The 19,767-nt window shown below is 54.2% G+C and overlaps 1 protein-coding gene across 1 annotated transcript in view; it reads right to left on the minus strand.

Moving 5' to 3' along the window:
* The window catches only part of RAMP1 (receptor activity modifying protein 1), a 42,764-nt gene that overhangs the window by 14,910 nt on the left and 8,087 nt on the right, over positions 1 to 19,767 (minus strand). Inside the window, exon 2 of the mRNA XM_025888916.2 lies at positions 13,857 to 13,995. Coding sequence (XP_025744701.1) covers positions 13,857 to 13,995 — 139 coding nt within the window. The remainder of the gene's footprint in view (positions 1 to 13,856; positions 13,996 to 19,767) is intronic.

The raw sequence follows: 19,767 nt of genomic DNA on the forward strand, positions 1-19,767 counted from the left end.
CTGCAGCAAATGGCTAGCACTTCAATAACCGGTTCGGAACTCCTTCATGGTATCCACGTGCCCTCGCCTAACTTTTCGAGGAAGAACCACAACCGGGACAGGGTAGGATAAGCTACCACGGGCCCCTGGTGCTAACACTCTGTCCTACCCCCCTGCGAGCTTGTGCTCATCCAGGCAGGGAAGCCGCTGCTACCCACCGCAGGAGAGAAGCTTCCAGGCATCTGCAGCTGCCTCTCTGTGATTCAAAATCAGCCTGGGACCAGCGTGCACCACGAAGCAGCCCCAGCACCCCAGGAGGATGAGAACACAGAGACACCAAGGTCCCAGGGACCCGCAGGCCCACCTGGCTTTCTGGAGGGGGTCCTGAACTCAACCCCCCTACCGGCGTCGGGACAAGCTGGAGGAGGGGAGTCAGGCACCGGTGCCGCCTGGCAGCGCATGTCGCTGGGGGTCCTGGCTGTCCGGCGCCTGACGGTCTGTCTTGGGCTCCCGGAAGGCAGCCCCTCAGCAGTCATGGGGCTCGGGGCCCAGCTCCTGCCTGCCCCACGCCGTCACTCTCCTTTCCCAGTCCCTGCCTCTCGTAACCTGCAAGCAACCACACTGGAGGTGATACTTAAAACATAAGAAACCATCTCCCTGCCTTCTCAGAGACAAAGGCACTCCAGCTACACCGACTTCAGAAACCCAGGCTGCTCCTCACAGGCGTATTGTCCCGCCAAGCTGTCACTGCCGTAGAAAGGCAGCTTTTTGAAGCACCTTAGAAACTTTTCGCTTTTGAGAACGTATTAATCATATGGCTTATTCCTAGGATTTACTTCGAATAGTCGTCAGAATTTAAAAGGTACATGTGAAAGGGAACGATGAGTTAAAAAGAGTGAGACATGCTTGAACTAACAGCCTGTTTGCAAAGATGAGGAGCCACGAGCCCGGTCAGACCAAGCGTTGTTACCGACAAGAGTCAGAACCACGCAGGGTGAAAAATAAACACAAAACAGAGGGTGGAAAGAAGAGGCAGGTGTTAGAACATTAACCCAAATCGATGAGGAGAGAAAGACAGACAGACACAAAGCAAAATTCGAGGAAGCCAGAAACCCAGAGAGTCTGGTTCTTTCATGGAGGGGAGGCCAAGGTACGTGGTCTGACCCCGTCAGAAAACCAACACAGAAAGCAGAACGTCTGCGTTTCACATTTCACGGCTGGTTGAGTGAAAAAGAGCTTTCCAACAGTCAAGCTCATCGGAAAGATAAAAGAAAAGACATCATGTTTCAACAATGGGAAGAAAAAAAAAAAAGAAATCAGCGTAACAAGATAAAAAAATCAAGACAAAAAAATGGAGCACCTGAAGGCTGAACAAGAAAGGACAAACACGAGGTCATTTTCTCGGTTACGAGGCTCATCGCTCTCCCTGTGGAAACATAAAATCCAGCTACATGCTGTTTGCAAGAGACACGAGAAGAGGAAGGGGAGGTGTGAGTAAACCGCAAGGGGCTGCAGACTGGTGTTTCAATGCTAACACGAGGCCGAGAACCATCACATGTGCTGAGAGTCATAACCTTACGTCACGGTCCATGCCGGCAGCATAAATAACGGGGCATTTAAATGCTACAGAAATAGAGCAAGATCTATGCATAGACACCTGCCAGAAAAGTGACACAGAAACCACACTAGTTCGGTCAGGACTGAAGAATCCACTACTCCATTGTCAAGCACACAGGACGTTCAGGAACATGGGAAGGAGCTGGGCAGCGCGACAGGGCGGAGCTCACTGCCGTTTTGTGGGAGTGAAACAGGCTGAGCAGAACATGCTTCATTTTCAAGGACTGGTGGTATGTTTACAGAGGGTGGTCGTGTGCGAGATCTCAAAGAAAATCTCAACAAAAAGACAAAAGCAGGACCTATTCGCTCTCAATTCTCTCTCTCTCTTAAGAGAAGGAGAGACTAAGAACCAAACAGAAATCCAACATTTGAGAATTAAAATGTACTTGCCTAAGGAAAAAACTGTCTGATACAATGAAACCAGGGACATCTCAAAACCAGCAGAAAGTGGCAAAGAAGTTCCCGAGGGAGAAACCTCACGGCCTTAAGTGCCTTTATTAGGTTCTAAAAAAGGTGAGGAAAAAAATAATGATGTAATAAGCATCTAAATTCTATCTCGTGAAAGCAGCAAATATTTTTTTTTCAGAAAGGGACAAAGAGGGAAAAGCAAATGATGAAATTTAAAGCCAAAAAATTTTTAAAAGACATTGCTATGTAAAACCTAGCCTGTTTTCTAAGGACCTAAGGAATGAGCACAATGACCAAAAAAGTGGACCTTGTCATCTCCCTCTGCTGACCGAGGTGGCCTCTACACAGAGAACACAAAGGGCGAGAAAAAACACAAAGATTAAACAAAAGTTTGAATACACAAGATCTGAAACATTTAAGGGGCTGCTATGTGTCATTATGTTTTAGGGAGGGATGTGAAGAATACACACCCAATGAACACTGCTGAAATATGAACGTGAAACGAAAACCAGAAAGCCCAAAGCAATCAACAGGGAAAATGGAAGAAGAAATCCTCCCCCACACACGTAGATCTGATGGTTTTAGTGATGAATTCATTCACACTTGCAAGGAATGAATAATTATCACGTCACGTAAATTATTTCCCACTCTTGACCCCTATGGTCAGCTGAGCACCTATATTCCATCAGGCAAATGTGACCCTAACCCTAAAACTTCCAGGAAGCTTCTGAGGGAAATCAGGAGATGTCAAAGAAGCAAATACTTTTATACCCATTTTACTGGGGAGGAGGCAGAGGCCTACGGAGGTTAAGCTGTGATGGGATCAGCAGGATTCCTGAGAGGCAAGTCCCACTGGAGCTCTGTGCCTGGTCCACGGTGACAGTTGTGTGCTAACCGCTAAGCGACAGCATCTGAAGGTAGCAGCCGAGGAGTCCAACCCGGCCGGCTGCCATTCCTCAGGACACAGCGGCCAGAGACGCTCGCCGTGGGAAGCATCCCTTGCTTTCTCTAGTTGACTGACTGGTGACTGGCCATCTCAATTAGAAACTCAATGTGGTAGGCAGTAACCTCTTTGACATCAGCCACAGCAACTTCTTTCAAGATACTTCTCCAAAAGCTAGTGAAACAAAAGCAAAAATGAACTTTTGGGACTTCTTCAAGGTAAAAAGCTTCTGCACAGCAAAGGAAACAGTCAACAAAACCAAGAGGCAACCCACAGAATGGGAGAATATATTTGCAAATGACACTACAGATAAAGGGCTGGTATCCAAGATCTATAAAGAACTTCTCAAGCTCAACACCCAAAAAGCAAATAATCAAGTCAAAACATGGGCAGAAGACATGAACAGACACTTCTCTGAAGAAGACATACAAATGACTAACGGACACATGAAAAAATGTTCATCATCATTAGCCATCAGGGAAATTCAAATCAAAACCACATTGAGATACCACCTTACACCAGTTAGAATGGCAAAAATGGACAGGGCAAGAAACAACAAATGCTGGAGAGGTTGCGGAGAAAGGGGAACCCTCTTACACTGTTGGTGGGAATGCAAGTTGGTCCAGCCACTTTGGAAAACAGTGTGGAGGTGCCTCAAAAAGTTAAAAATAGAGCTACCCTATGACCCAGGATTTGCACTCCTGGGTATTTACCCCAAAGACACAGCTGTAGTGAAAAGAAGGGCCATATGCACCCCAATGTTCATAGCAGCAATGTCCACAATAGCCAAACTGTGGAAAGAGCCGAGATGCCCTTCAACAGATCAATGGATAAAGAAGATGTGGTCCATAGATACAATGGAATATGACTCAGCCGTCAGAAAGGACGAATACCCAACTTTTACATCAACATGGATGCGACTGGAGGAGATTATGTTAAGTGAAATAAGTCAAGCAGGGAAAGTCAATTATCATATGATTTCACTTATTTGTGGACCATAAGGAATAACACGGAGGACATTAGGAGAAGGAAGGGAAAACTGAGGGGGGGAACTGGAGGGAGAGACGAACCATGAGAGACGATGGACTCTGAAAAACAAACTGAGGGTTCTAGAGGGGAGGGGGGTGGGGGGATGGGTTAGCCCGGTGATGGGTATTGAGGAGGGCACGTACTGCAGGGAGCACTGGGGGTTATATGCAAGCAATGAATCATGGATCACTACATCAAAAACTAATGATGTACTATATGGTGATTAACATAGCATAATAAAATTAAAAAAAAAAAAGACTCTCAACGTAACGTCTTATGGAACTTGGCAGAATGGTTCTTCATTCTTTTGGAAAAACAGGCAGAAAATATAGCAAAGAAACCAAAACATAATGTGAAATGCAATGAGAACGAACAGACTAAGAGAGAATGAGATCTTCTAAATTGTAGAAAATATTATAGAGCCACAGTGATGGGAAGGGAGGGTATGGCCCCAAGACATAAATAAAAATTAACTGAAATGATCCGAAAGAACATATTATGTATTAAGCTACACATAACCAAAGAGCAGAGGGAGGAACTATTATTTAACAAATTATGTTAGCATCACTGAAGGAGGAAGGAAATAAATTTTAATTCATGTCTTAATGTTAAACTATGAAAAATGTTATTTCAAAACACGTAACAACTAAATAGAAACAGAACATAATGTTGTGGCCAAAATACTCCCTTGAAATTGCGACAATTGAATTTTCTGGAATAGATAGGACCGTGCCCAAGTCACAGACCTCCGAGGAGTGAGTCAGGGCACACATGTACACCGCACAACTAATACATTAAACAAGGGAGACAAACATCACCAAAGCAAACACAAGGGCCACGTGAAGAGAAAATATTTGGAACAAAACAACAAATAGCTAACTTCTACCACGTTCAGGAGTTTGTAAAATAAGATTAATAATACTCCCAATGACTCAGAAGATAAGTAGCTAAAGTTATGGTCAGATAATGTGCACTTGAAAAAAAAATGCAAACAGCTGTAGATGGGCTTCTCCTTTCTAACAGCCAAAGGTGGGCACATTAAATGAGAGAAATCTCATTTAAACGTGCAAAACTAAAATCTCTACAAACTCAATACTCAGGAACATATGAGGAAATAAATAGTTTCATATGCTGCTGGTAATATAAATTAGGACAATTCCTTAAAAGGGCAACTGGGAGTGCAGCCCTTTCTGCCCACCGGGCTTCTCCCTCTGCCTCTACGGCTCCCCCTGCTTGTGCTTGCTCTCTCTCTCAAATAAACAAAATCTTAAAAAAAAAAAAACTACAGAATGTTCATGGCATGGGCTGTAGTAAGTCCATTTGTACGAATTCTTAAAGAAATTAGTCAAAAAAAAGAAGTAAGGTTGTATGTACAGAACTGCATCATTTATAACAATAAAAACCTGGAAACGGCTCAACATAACAGGATTGCAAAAATCAGGATGTTCATTTGGCCTCCCCGCCACCGAGCTAGGCTGCATCCAGCTGGCCCAGGGCTGCGAGGGTAAACTCACCTCTTGCTACTCAAAAGCAGTGCATTTTTAAGAAAGTGGGTTCTCTGTTTTTTTAGCTGAGCGAAGGGGGAATGCAGACGTAAAAGGCACCTGTCCTGGAGCATGTGCCGCAGGGCACTCTGTGCTTAGGTGTCCAGGGCTGAAGTCCTGGGAGCCACCAGGGGAGCAAGTTGTCCTCAAAATACGCATGGGGAAGGCGGACGGCCACCCCGTGCCACAGCTCCCCGGGGGCCCTCCCACGGTGGGTTGAATGTCGCTGGCCCCGAGACTGCTCGGAAGATGGCCACCAACAGAATGACCGATGAACGAATGGGTCCTGGGAGACCCTGGGGGCGGGAGGAGTGCTAGGCTGGAGGTCGGCAGTGGGGGAGGGGAACGACAGTAGTGGGGGGGGCAGCTGCTGTGACCGCCACCCTGCCGCACCCATTGTACCTCCCCACTGCGTGCTCCCTGCCCCCTCGGGGGGCACAGCCCTGGGGGCTGCCTGAAAGCACACTCAGGGGGCACCGCATGAGCCCGCCCGGCCCCCCTCCCCGACAGCACACTCCGGCGTGCACAGCCTGGATGTCTCTGGGGCCTTCCCGGCTGGAAGCGGGGAGTCAGAGCCGCATGTCCAAGGCGGAGGCAGGAGGGGACGGCATGTTGCCGGAAGTCCCCGTCACCAGGATCCGTCCCACCTGCCTGAGCCTGCGCTCCCAGCTGGGATCTGCTCAGCGCCGCCCCGCTGCTGACCTTTTACATGGTGACTTCATCCCCAGACCAAGGAGGTGGGGGGAGCAGGGCAGTTCATCACTCGATGGAAATGGATGTCACCGCAGGCTTGGCGCCACGGCTCTACTTGGTCATGGCTGTGTGTGGGGAAGCACATGTGCCCTCTGCTGCGGCCAGAAGGACCCGGGGCAGCAGACGTGAAGGGGGGCCGAGGACGACACGGTGGCCCCTGGGCAGGGAGGAGTGAGGGCCGGCAGTCCTCCTTGCTGGCTCCCAGCGTCTCCCCGCCCCCCCCACAAGGGACCGCTCCGTTTCTGGCCTCTGCAGACACATGTTTCTGGAGCTTTCTCAAGGAGGAAGTGGGGTTCTTCCTCCCCATTCCCTAAAAGGCTCCAGTCCAACAGGCGGCCATCCACAGACCGTCTGGGGATCGTCATGAGAACGCTCCCTGGAGCAGGCATATAGATGAGGCAACCCCGGCCCGACATGCTGCTGCTGCCGTGAGGGCTTCCCACCCCCTGAAATGCAGACCATTCCTCTGGCTGGTGGGGCACAACCAGACGGGCACCTTGTGCTGGGCTGATGATGCAGCTGGGGCAGGGTGGTGCTGGGAGCCATGGTCTGAGGGTCTCCCCTGAGGGAGTCCCTAGGACTCTTCTCTTGCATCTGCCTACCCAGGGCTGGCTCTGGGTGCAGGCTAGGGGAGAGCAGATTTCCAGAACCTTCCATGCCCCCCTCCCCTCTTGTCTATGAGAACAGATCTGGGTGCACAAAGCCTGGGACAACTCCTTCCTTCCTTCTCCTCCCCCATGGTTGGTCCCATTGCCCCAGCCCTCCACCTGCTCCCCCAGGTCAGCTGTGGTGGAGCTCCTGACACAGGGTGGAGGGTCCCGGCAGACCTTTGCTTCGCTGCCCCCATGGACATCCCGCTCACAGATAGGCTCCCCTGTTGCTGCTGTGGGGTCCTGGTGGTGCGTACAGTACACTTCGCCCCAAGATGCCACCTAGGTGCAGACTTCCAGAAGCTGAACTCGAGAGGGTGGAGGAAAAGGTCCCCCGTTTCCTCTGCCCGCCCAGCAAACTCTGAGTCTCATGATGCCTCCCTGTCACAGCTGTGGCCTAACAAACCCCAGAGGTGGCTGCCAGGAGCTCTGGGCCCAGCTCAAGTGTCCTTCCTCTCTGCTGACCCCAGCAGTGGAAGAAGCCGCCGCCCTCCATGTTTGCACACCAGGAGCACTGGGGGGGGGGAAGGCAAAGACGTGTGGAGAGCTGTGGAGGACCAGAGCAGACACCCTTACCCAAGGCCACCTGCCCTGGCCCTGAAAAGCTGTGTCCGCACCTCTTCCCACAGGGCCGGAGCACCCCAGTGAGGCCCCGGGCTGGGGAGCAGGAGGGACGGCCTAGGCAGAACCAGCCTGGCTCCCAAGGGCAAGCTGGGCCACCTTCCTGGGACAGCACCCCTGCCCCAAAGGCCTCCAGAAGTCAGGATCCCTGTGCGCCTGGGCTCTGCAGATGACGGAAGGAACCCCCCCCCCGCCCCCGAGCCTGGTGGGCAGAGGGGTGGGGAGTGGGCACCTGCCCCAGGGCCTCCGGACGAGAAGGGGGGCCGAGCACCCATGAGCACAGGGCAGGTCCCCGCGCAGACGCCCTGCCACACAGATGGGGGGGCTCCCCGGCAGCTCGCAGCCCGGTGGGAGGCCCCCGCGGGGGCAGGGGGCCCATGCCAGGTAGCCGGCGGGCTCCGGAGAAGGGCGGGCTGAGCACCCTGGGCGTGGCCTGTCCCGAGGCCTGGGCCACGTGGCCTGGGTGCAGCTGGAGTCCCTGGGAGGACGGCAGCCGCTGCCTGGGGAGACCTCTGCGCCTGAAGAAAGATGCCTCCCTTTCAGTTCTTGCTGGGATTCGTGACACAAGCAGCCGCTCTAGCACCCCGAGCCCTGAAGAACGTCCTGACTTGACTCTGAAGGGACACACACAATAAGGCTCTTTGTTCCAGCAGCAGAGGGGGAAGGGCAGCAGCCCCGGGAGAGACCCCGCGGGGGCCCCAGGAGTGCAGTCCCTGGGAGCGGAAGCTTGGGGCCAGCGCTCCTGGCTGAGGTCACAGCTCTGCAGCCCGCACCCTAAACATCTGCTCTGTGTCCTTCCCTCAACGTCTCAGGGCTGGAGAGCCCTCCTCGGACCTGGGCCGCTCCTCAGGACAGCCTGGAGGGCTCTCCATGCCCCGCACGGGGTCCACATGCATGGAGGGATGCCGGACACGTGGGCCGGGGAGACGTCAGCAGTGACAAATCCAGAAGCTTCTGGGCAGAGACGGGGGGGGGGTGCCTTGACCGGTGTGAAGGTGAAGGTGGGTTCTCTGATGCCTGGTCATGGAAGGTGGTGACCCAGTCCCCTGGGACCCTTCTGACATCTCTCCCTGCTCAAGGTGACACCTGGGAGCCAGCTGTGGGGCAGGAAAGGAACGGCAGAGGGGCCTCCTAAATCCACCCAGCACTTTTTATCTTGGGGAGAAAATCCCATATATGCAGTCATTTCAAAGCCAAGCATTTTCTCGAGTTCCTCATGGACGAGATTCTTCTCCTTCTCTCTTCTGCTCTTTCTCTCCCTCCCCCAAGCCCACAGGAACGTCTCTGGAGATGAGAGTTTCTGATGACACATTTTCCCATGTTCTCTGTAGCTCCCCAAATCAGATTATATTCCCAGTTAATACACTAAATGGCATTATATTTCCACTAGCAGACCAGGCCTGCAGTTTAACAAGCTAGCCCCGGGGGGAATCATGGGTTGGGCCTGGCGCCCGGAGGCGGGGGTGGGGGGGGTGGGACCTGCCCTGCTGAGCCCTTCTGTCCTCAGGGGACCTGAGACCGGGACAGGTCAGACACCTGGGGAATCTGAGAAATCCCAAGCATCCCCAAACAAGAAAGGACTCAGGAGCAGCCCCCAAGCCACCCTCAGGACAGAGAAGCTGGGGTCAGGGTCGGAGGCCATGGACCGAGCAGACCCACAGTCCCAGGGAAGGTCATTGTCCTCTAGCTGGAACATGGCCTGAATGCTCTTGTCAGCCCTTTGCTTTCTCTTGAGGTCTCGATCTCTGAGCAATGAGGCACAGTGATGCAGAGAAGTACTTCGGAAATTACCCAATGTTTCCATCCAATGTCCTAAGTGAAGCAGGGCTGATGAGGGGCCCCCTCTCGGTCTGCTGTGACACAGGAGGGGGCACTGAGAGCCTGGGGGCCAGAGAGCCAGCTGGCGTGAGCGGCCCCCATGTGCCCCACAGGGGATTTTGTCCCCATCTCCTGCTGAGTGTGCATCCTATTGAAGGCTGGCGGGCTCATGTTTGTCACTTGGGAGGAAAGTAAGTCTCCTCTGCCATGCAGCTGTTTTAAATCCTCTGACTTCAGAGCAGGATCCGGAACCTCCCTCTGTCATATTGGAGCCACCTGCAGGCCCAGCCCAGTTGCTAGGACAGCCATCACCTCAAGCAGCAGGAATCAGGGGCCTCTGGCCTCGTGCCTTTGGAGTTCTCCACCCGCAGCGTTAGCCTGGGGCTGGATCTCAGACCCCAGCGACTGCCCAGGTCTGCTCTTGGGGTGCCATCTGTACCCCAACGACAGGCCCTAGCTGCACTTGGCTCAGGGAGGGGTCTCTCCCAGCACCTGCACCCTTTGTCAGATGCCTGCCTGACCTGCCGTTCCCCAGCCGGAGCTGGAAGAATTCCCTGGGACCAGCCTGCCGTCTGGCTCTCTGCCTGTCACCGCTCCACCTTAGGGCCCTGCTCCTCTCCGGACACTGTGTTCTGTCCTGGCGGTGGCCCTCCTGCTTGCACATGGAGCTCTTGCACCCCTCGCCACGCCTGGTCTTCTCTCCAGGTCCCTCCTCTCTTCTCCTGCACCCAATCATCTGGACAAGTTTGTCTGCCCCAAGACACCCCAGACCTCTACTGCTCCAGAAGATGCTGGAAAGTCTGCCTTTGGCTTGAGTACCAGGCTTGGTAGCCCATTGCAAATGGGCCCCACCAGGCCCCCTGGACATTGGCAGGGGCCGAGATGAGTTGACTGAAGGCCATCAACCACCTCCCACTTCTACAAAGACAGGGCATCCCCACATCTCCCCTGAGAATCAGGAGGGAGCAGTCTCATACCCCTGGGGAGTGTTAAGAGCTGAGACTTTGGATCCAAAGAGACCTTGTGAGCTGTGCCCCTGGGGAGATAAGGTAGGGATTACAACTTGTCCTACCATCTCCTGAGGTTGCTGCTTACTTACACAAGATGACAGATGCTAAGTGACTGGCACAATGCCTAGCACACAGTAGGTACTTACTAAATGCTAGCTGTAATAATAAACTCTTTCCTTGGAATGAGGCGAGCGATAAGTAAGCATTTGGTAGGCAGCGAAGACCGACTGCTCTGGAGGAGAATTCATGCTGTAGATGCAGGTAGTAGGAGAAGGCTTGAAACAAGGAGTGCTGATAACGGCATGAGCAAAGCGTGGAGGGAGATGACACGGGACAAAGGGGCATCTCAACTCATGGGGGGCAGAGACGGGCTCATGAATGAACAGGACGACCGGGCAGCTCATCTGGAAGAAGACAGAGCTTGCTTCCTAGCACGCTGCCCCTAGAATGAAGGCTGGATGCACCGGTGATTGAGATGTGCCCCCGAAACTACGCAGATTTGAGGGGAGAGCAGGGTTGGATCCTCTTGAACCCCGGCATGGGGAGAGGCCGTCCAGCTGTGACTCAGATCCGGGCGGATAACAGGCTGATGTGCACGGCTATGTGAAAACAAGGTTACGTGGCAGCAGAAACACCAGGAACGAAGTCAAAAGACAGCTAATGAGCTGCGAGAGCATGTCTCACGTGCACAGCAGGCAAGGGTCTAACGTCTCCTCTAACACAGAGAACTCTCTAGGGACGCCCGGCTGGCTCGGTTGGTGGATGGAGCACCCGACTCTTGGTTCTCAGGGTTGTGAGTTCGAGCCCCGCGTGGGGGTAGAGATTACTTAAAAATAAAGCCTTGGGGGGGGGGAAAGAAAGAACTCTTTAAAAAGGACCAGAAACCTGACAGAAAAGGGGAAAAGACATGAACAAACATTCACAGAAAAGAGAACAGAAGATGAACTTGTCACTGGAGAAATGCAAACTGACACACCAGGGAGACACCCTTTCTGGCTGAGGAGGCGGTGAGGATTCAAGGTGTACCGGCAGGTGGTGGGAAGCGGCTCCCTCATGCTGCAGGTGGGGCTGCCCACTGCTGGCCCTCCTGGAGGGAAACAGGCCGTGCTCCCGCCTTGCACCCGGCAGCCCCCACCCAGGGAGTCACCGTTGGGACGTAGCTCCGACAACATGAGCACGCATATGCACAGGGTCATTCCCTTCAACACTCCCTGAAATTGGAAAATACTGGGAAAACCAAATGCCTCTTGATGGGAAAGTGCTTGGAAAATTACGCACAGAGCACTATTATCCAGCTGCAAAAATGCGTGACAAAGTTCTCTATGCACTGATAAGAATGGATTTCCAGCATATACTGGTAGGTGAAAAGAAAGTGCAAAAAGGATATCTACATAAAGGGCTAGTATCCAAAATCTATAAAGAACTTATCACTCAACACCCAAAAAACAAATAATCCAATCAAGAAATGGGCAACAGATATGAACAGACATTTCTCCAAAGAAGACATACAAATAGTCAACAGACACATGAAAAAACGCTCAACATCACTGGGCATCAGGGAAATACAAATCAAAACCACAATGAGATACCATCTCATACCAGTCAGAATGGCTAAAATTAACAACTTGGGAAACAACAGGTATTGGTGAGGATGTGGAGAAAGGGGAACCCTCTTGCACTGTTGGTGGGAATGCAAACTGGTGCAGCCACTGTGGAAAACAATAAAGAGATTCTTCAAAAAGTTGAAAATAGAGCTAGCCTACAATCCAGCAATTGCACTACTGGGTATTTACCCCAAAGATACAAATGTAGTGATTCGAAGGGGCACCCGCACCCCAATGTTTATAGCAGCAATGTCCACAAAAGCCAAACTATGGAAAGAGCCCAGATGTCCATCGACAGATGAATGGATGAAGAAGATGTGGTATAGAGATACAATGGAATACTACTCAGTCATCAAAAAGGAGGAAATCTTACCATGTGCAATGACAGGGATGGAGCTAGAGGGTATTATGCTGAGCAAAATAAGTCAGTCAGAGAAAGACAAATACCATGATTTCATTCATATGTGGAATTTAAGAAACAAAACAGATGGACATAGGGGAAAGGAAGAAAAAATAAAATAAGAGGAAAACAGAGGGAGGCAAACCATAAAAGCCTCTTAACTCTAGGGAACAAACTGAGGGTGGCTGGAGGGGAGGTGGGTGGGGGGATGGGCATTAAGGAGGGCAGTTGAAGTAATGAGCACTGGGTGTTATATGCAACTGACGAATCACTAAACTCTACCTCTGATACTAATAATACAATATATGTTATTTTAATTAAATTTAAATAAAAATTAAAAAATATCTATAGCGTAGTGCAAGAATAATCTACAGTATAGGATAAGAATATAGCACAGCATAGTAAAAGCATATCTTTAACATAAAGTAGTATAAGGATATTTATCCTATGGTGTAAGGATATCTACAGCAGGGGCGCCTGGGTGGCTCCGCTGGTTAAGCACCCAACTCTTGATTTCGACTCAGATCATAATCTCAGGTTCTGGGATCAAGCCCTGTGTCGGGCTCCTGCTTGTCTCCCTCTCCCTCTGCCCTTTCCCCTGCTCTCTCTCTCTCTCAAATAAATAAATCTTTAAAAAAAAAAAAAGAATATCTACAGCGTACTACACTGTAGCACAGTAGGAGAATATCTACAGTATAATATACTTCACGTGAGAAGGACAGAAGAGAAAAGTTCATACACTTGCTCATCTATGCAAAAGAAACACAAGAAGGAAGACGCAGAAATGAATGAGATGGGTCACCCACAGGGCGTAGGTGGGAGTGGGTGGCAGCCAAGGGCCAGGTGGGACCTGGGGAGTGAGGATGAGGGGCCGAGGGAGGCAGTGAATGAAGCCAGCCAGGTGGGAAGAAGGGCACTTCGGCAGAAAGACCGAAGTCACAAAGGGGAAGGGGCCCAGGGCCAGCCGTCCTTGGGGACTCATGGGCCACCCCTCCAGTGCAGCCAGCCCCATCGTTCCAGGAAGTTCTGAACCCTGAACAGGGTAGGAAAAACAGCCTCAGCCTGACCACAGGGACCGAGGGAACCAGCAGAGACACCCCCGTGAGTGGGGGGGCTCCTGTCATGGAGACTCAGCCCTGTGGGCACTAGACCATCCCCCACACGCCTGCACTTGGATGGGCCACACGTGTCTCAGAGGGACACGGACCAAATGGAACGCTCCAACAGCAGAGGCCCCTCTGGACAAGGCCCAGCATCCACCCTGGCCCAGGTCATCACGGACACAGCCTCCTCCAACCACATTCACTCATCACTGGCATCCTCCTTCGCCCTTAGGCTGTCCCCACCCATGGCCAGCATTCTGTCACCCTAGACCTTGGTGAAGAACCCCTCCCAGTGGCCTTGAGTGGACTCCTGGCACCAGGCCCTGCAGCCCCCACCTCAGCCACACCCCTCCCACCAGGGGACACACGAGACTTACCCGATGGTCTTGTCCCAGTCACACCACAGTGTCTTCCCGATGGCCTCCATGCTCACCTTGAACCGGGTGAGGCAGAGCTCCTTGAGGAGAGTGCCGTAGTTGGCGTCCTGGCAGGCCGTGGCCATTAGGATATGGTGCACTGCAATGAGAGTGCCCAGGGATCATGAGCCGGCCCTGCCCGCCCTCCCCCACCTTCCCTACGCGCCCATGGGGCGCCTGGCCCAGAGCCCGCTTCCACCTGATCCCTGGAGAGGGAGCCTGTGGCTCAAGGATCCCAGCACAGCCCAGCCAAGGCCCTGCCTGCTGCAGGAATTCTTGGACTCCTTGATGGGTCTCATGGACATGTGTGGACACCCAGCTGCACCTTGCAGCTCTTGGGCCTGGGGAGCCCACAGGGCAACGGGTGAAATGGCCCACCCAAGGAGAGGGTGGTAGCCCTCAGGCACGCAGATTGTGTGGGGAGTTCCGGGGTCCCTGACTCTGAAACATGGCCTAGAAGGGGGTATGTACTTGAGTGGGCTTGCCCCATGGCCCCTCGGACTCCTGCCCCCCCCGCCTCCATTTTCCAGGAGTAAAATGTAGAGGAACTGGTACTCCAGCCCCTATGATACACGAGTATTGCCCAAAGCTCTTCACATGCATAGATATCTTGGAGGTAGGTCCTGTTGTGATCATCAACTTACTAGATAGTAAGGGAAACTGAGGCTTTGGGGCTCAGAAGCGGGCCCAAGGTCCCAGCACCAGAAGAGGTGTAGACTTGACTGAAGTTGTCTCACCTACCTTGGGTCCCACACTCAGCCAATGCCCAGTCCCAAGAGGTTGAGGACTAGGCAACAAGCTGGGCAGTGCCGTGGAGGGCCTGACCTGTCTTTTGCTGCATATCTGGGGGGAGAGGGCAGATGATGAAGGGGGTGATTGGGGTCACAGATGTGAGTGATGACAGTAGGCTGTGTGAAGTGCCATTTTAGCATGCAACTCCTGGGGGCTCAATGGCTAATTACTGGATGGGCAGATGGATAGGTGGATGGGTAGATAGGTGGGTGGATGGATGGGAGGGTGCATAGGTGGGTGGGTGGGTGGATGGATGGATGGATGGACAGATGGACAGGTGGGTGGGTAGAAAGATGAATGGATGGATGTGTGGATGGATGGATGGATGGATGGACGGATGGACGGATGGACAGATGAATACATGGGTGGACAGATGGATGGATGAGTGGGTGGGTGGATGGATGGATGACTGGATGGATGGATGGATAGATGGATGGACAGATGGAGAGATGGGTGGCTAAATGGATGGCTGGGCGGAAGTCTGAATGAATTCCACACACCGCAGACCAGGGCTCTAACCCAGCCCATAACCATGCCAGAATGGAGTGCTGAATGGGAAGCTGAAGCCCTGGATGGGGCAGAGGTGACAACTGGCTCACAGGGTAAGGTGTCAAATCGGGAGAGGAAGAGATAAAGAATAGTCTCAGTCACAGGTAACAGAGCCAACTGGCAGCCTTCAACAAAAGGGCAGACCGACACTGAGGACCTGGGGCCCCGGGGGTTGGGCAGGCCAGCCACAGAGGCCACCTGCCGGCAGCTGGGAGCCCTGGCAGCAAAGCCCTGAAGTGGCCCTCGGGTGTGCCGTCCCCGTGGCCTCCCAGAGTCCCTGGAGAGGGAGGTGGTGTGGGATGGACGGAGGCTGGGCAGGAGCCTGTGCTTCTGGAAGACAGGCCAGGATGTCACAAGTGGGCAAGAGCTGTCCCCCCAGGGCAATGGCAGCTCTCAGGAAGAGGACGGGTGGCCAGCCCCAAGCAGGCAACCACACACTGCCGCGCGGGGTCCAAGCCTCGGGGTCAGGGGAGGACTGTGGTCAGAGGGAACTGTTATCCTGGGGGTTCTGGAAAGAGATACAGCAGGGCAACCCCAGCGGAGGCTGGGGGCTCCTCGTGCTTTCGGAGGATTTATGTGGAGGCCCCGAGGCCCACCGATTCCACCGGAACATGAGAAGGGCGTGGGAGGAGAACTGATTCATTGAACTAATTAAGCGACAGACTCCCAGGGCTGCACACACCTTCAGAGGGCGGCTGAAGTTGACACAGCGAAATTTCATAGCAATGAAAGAAAAAGAAAAACCCAGACAAAACACACAACAAACCCCACGGCACACGGAGGCAGAGGGGAGGCCCAGCCGTCCCTGCGCCCACTGTCCTGGAGGGCGTCCCCTGAGGACGGGTCCCACTGGGGCTGGCAGGGCACCCTGGAAAGCTCCTGGGCTTTTGGCCTGAGAAGCTGGCGAGAGGGGAGAGCTTCTCGGAGGGTGAGGATCCACAGGCAGGTGAGGCAACCCGTCCCTCGATGCCCTGGGACGGAGAGCCCCCGCTGGAGCGTGCAGCAGAGGAGGCCGGGAGGGCAGAGCACAACCCTGGGGCTCTCTGGGAGCCTCCCACCCGAGTTCTTGCCACTTCCCAACAGCCCAGGTGTGTGCCCCACAGAGCCCACACGGGCATGGCGGGTGCACCCCAAGGACCAGCTGTGGGTGACCCCCAGCGCCGTCTGGGCAGGCTCGGGGAAGGGGCGACACCTGGCCCATCAGGGTACCCCTAAGAAAGCCCACCTGCCACGGACAGGTGAGGTGCCAGGGCTCATGGGGAGCTCAGGAGGGCTCAGACACCGACTCATGGAAGGAATCCCAACTTGCCCGTCCAGCCTCATTCCAAGGGTCACCCCTCCATTTGTCCCCACCCCTCTGTGCTCCCAGCACCCTGCCTGTCTCCCCGCCAGGCACACCCTTCCCCAGCGAACCCCAGGCCCAACTGTGGCCTGTCCGCGGCCATCGCCTCCTCCCCTTGCAAGGGCTCCCAGCTGCCCGCCCCCCCCAGCCCCCGCCAGCCCACTTCCGCAGCCTCACTCAGGGGCTTGAGCAGTTTTCTTTCCTCAGAACAATGTGGGCCACCTCTCCTCCGCCCCACTTTCTGCCGTGCGTGCACGTCCTCCCTGGCACGCAGCCGCTCCGCGCGTATCTGTCCAGTGTCGGGTCACCGACCCCAGCTGAGTGTCAGTGACGTTCTGCGGGGGAGGGAAGCAAGGGTGCTTCCGAGTGTCGGCTCCGCTCCTGCTCTGGAAGGGTCAGCTTCAGGACGGACGAAGATGATCGTGCCTCTCAGTCAGGCGGCTCGGCCGCACGCAACAGAAACCCACGTGGGCTCACATGAGCCCCGGAGGAATCTACTGGTCGGGGAAGGACGGGCTGCACCATCGTCCAGCAGAGCCAGTCCCGGGGAGACGTGGTGCTGGGGGGTCCCCAACCCGGGGGCCAAAAGCAGGGGCACGTCCCCAGTCCACAATCCCCTCCCGTTGTAGTGTCCCCGCCCTGGTATGTTCAGGCCCATCGCCTCCTGTCGTCCCCCCGGGCTGCGGAGAACGGCCGCCTGTCCCCGCCTCGCCCGGCCTGCCCCGTCTGGGTGGCCCCGCAGTGATGCTGGAGCCCAGCCAGCGCTACCTCCCACTGTGCAAGCCTCCCGTGGCCTTGACCCTGGCCTGCCTCTGGGCTAGTCCCCTGGATGCTGCAGCTCCTACCTGTCCGGGAGCCACCTGCGGCCTCCCCAGCGTGGGACCCTGCTCCCCAGGGTCAAAGACCCCTCCCCACAGATGCACTGCCCTTTTTTTCCTGTCCTGGGAGAGCCCAGAGCCATGGCCATGCCACAGCTGGGATGAGCTGGGGCAGGCTGCTCAGGAGAATCTGGAAACCGGGTTCCATTTTTAGGTACTGGAGAGCAACACTTAATGTGTTTCTTAAACAAGCCTCGTGGGATTTCTTGCACTGGAACGAGGGTACCTTACAGTTTCAAAGCTGACTAAAACTGCCAAAAGTTTTAAAACCAGCTGTATGGGGTCAAATGGGTCCCGTTCCTGCCTGGCTGCAAATGGAACCACTCGTAAGTCGTGTCTTTAAAAGGCCGTGTGCGGAGGCTGTGAGCAGCCAGCATTCCGTCCTCAGCCTGTTAGCACAGGAACCTTCCCTGGCATGTGCGTTATTTAGGAATTAGGTGTCCTTTTAGGGAGAGTTCAAAGAGACAGCTCCCTCTCTCCACAGCGGAAAAACACCCCTGACAGGAGGGGGCACAGAGGCCGCTCAAAGGCAGCAGACCACTCGGGCGAAGCGACTGGGGGCCAGAAAGACAGGGCAGCCGGGCACCAGGGGGGCCTTCTGGGCTCGGGCTGCAGGACAGCCACACGGAGACCTTTGGTTTGGGTTTTCAAATGAGAGATGAGGGACCCAGAAGCATGAACCCGATGGATCCCATCTTCTGGGTCCTTGGTCGGTGCCTGCACACCCAGCAGGAAGGGCTCTCAGCCTGCTGCTGCTGATTTCATATTTGCAGAGAGAGAGGCCTAGACCCTGCAATGCCCTGCACGCTGGGGCCGGGGGCGGCGGGGGTGATGGGTGGGGCTGAGCTGTGCGAAGGGTAGCGGCTGGGAGGCCTTCCTGCAGGGGTCCTGGCTCGGGGCCCGAGTCGGGTGTCCCCGAGGCGCCCGTGAGCTGGGGGAGGAGCCTCCAGAGACCTCAGACAGAGAGGGCCTCGCCTGGGGCATGGGCAGGCTCCTTCACCTCTTGTTCTGTGAAGTGGAAACCTCCTGTACCAGGTAGGCCACTGGGATTGCGTTCCAGAAGATGTGCTGTTCCTAGAAGCTATCCCACCTCAAAACCAGCAGCACACCTCTGCGGGGTTTTCAATGTGAGCCACACTTAGCAACTTACGGGACACTCAAGGCCGGACCCCAGTGGCCTGCAGGGGTGATGCGGAGGGACAGAGGGAGGGGCAGGAGGGGGAGATGACAAAGGCCAGGACACTTTCAGGCGCGAGGGGGATATATGCTCAGTCTTGAGTCCACACAGGTGTATACATGTGTCAGAACGTTCCAAGTTGTGCACTTCAAATATATCCGTTTATTCTATGACCATCATATCTCAGTGAAGCTGTCGAACATCATAAATACAAAGGAAATGCCAAGATCTCTGAGTGGTGTGATTCTAGATGATCTTGACTTTTTACCTCATGCTCCTTTATATCTTCCACAAGTCAAAGAAGCATATAATTGATAAAATGTGATTTCTCTGCTCTATGCAGGTCTTCCAATAGCCATCAGAAGAAAACCTCGCTCAGCAGGTTCTTGCTGCTGCTGTGAATCATTTCCTGCTCACTGGGCGGCAGGTAGAGAGCCGCCCACTTCCAGGACTCCCCTGGTTATACCCCCTCGGGACCCATATCCCCAGGAAGCGACATGCCTGGGCTGTCACCGAGTGCCCCAGAGCATGACGTACCTAGAATTCGGTTTGAACATGTTGCCCTCAGCCTATTTGGAAAAATGAGAACAAAAGATCAAAGCAACAACAAACTGAAAAAATTAAAACTCTTGTCTGTCTGGTAAAAAGTCCTACTGGGCCCTCAAAGCCCCATGAGCTATCACCTCCTCCGTGACACCCAGCACAGAGCCCAGCACAGAGCCCTCCTCTGACCCCGTCGTAACTACCAGCAGGAGCCTGTCCTGAGCCGCCGACCGCAGGACCTTGGGGCCTGCGCCTCGCCCAGATGCAGCGCTGGGCAGTGTAGGGGCTGATGGCACAGGAAATGAAGGAGCGAGTGTGTGGGGAGGTGTCCCGCTCCTCGCCTGTGACAGCCCCCTTCACTTCTCAGGTCTCTTCCGGCTTCTGGAAAGCTCACCGTGGGTTGGGCCTCAACCCTTCCTCAGCCAGGGTCTCAGGAGATGGTTTTCTCTTCTCTCCTCTGAAATACTCTCCCTTCCGTCCCTCCTCGAGGGTGCTGGGGCCGCGTGCCGTGGCACCACATCGTACATGGGCACCTCGGGACACCCGCGTCTCTGTCAAAAGCCCCCATCTGTATTCTTTTTGGGGTTTTGC

This window comes from Callorhinus ursinus, unplaced genomic scaffold (genome assembly GCF_003265705.2).
Source record: "Callorhinus ursinus isolate GAN/ISIS: 27379988/994484 unplaced genomic scaffold, GSC_fseal_2.0 scaffold2, whole genome shotgun sequence".
Lineage (NCBI taxonomy): Eukaryota > Metazoa > Chordata > Mammalia > Carnivora > Otariidae > Callorhinus > Callorhinus ursinus.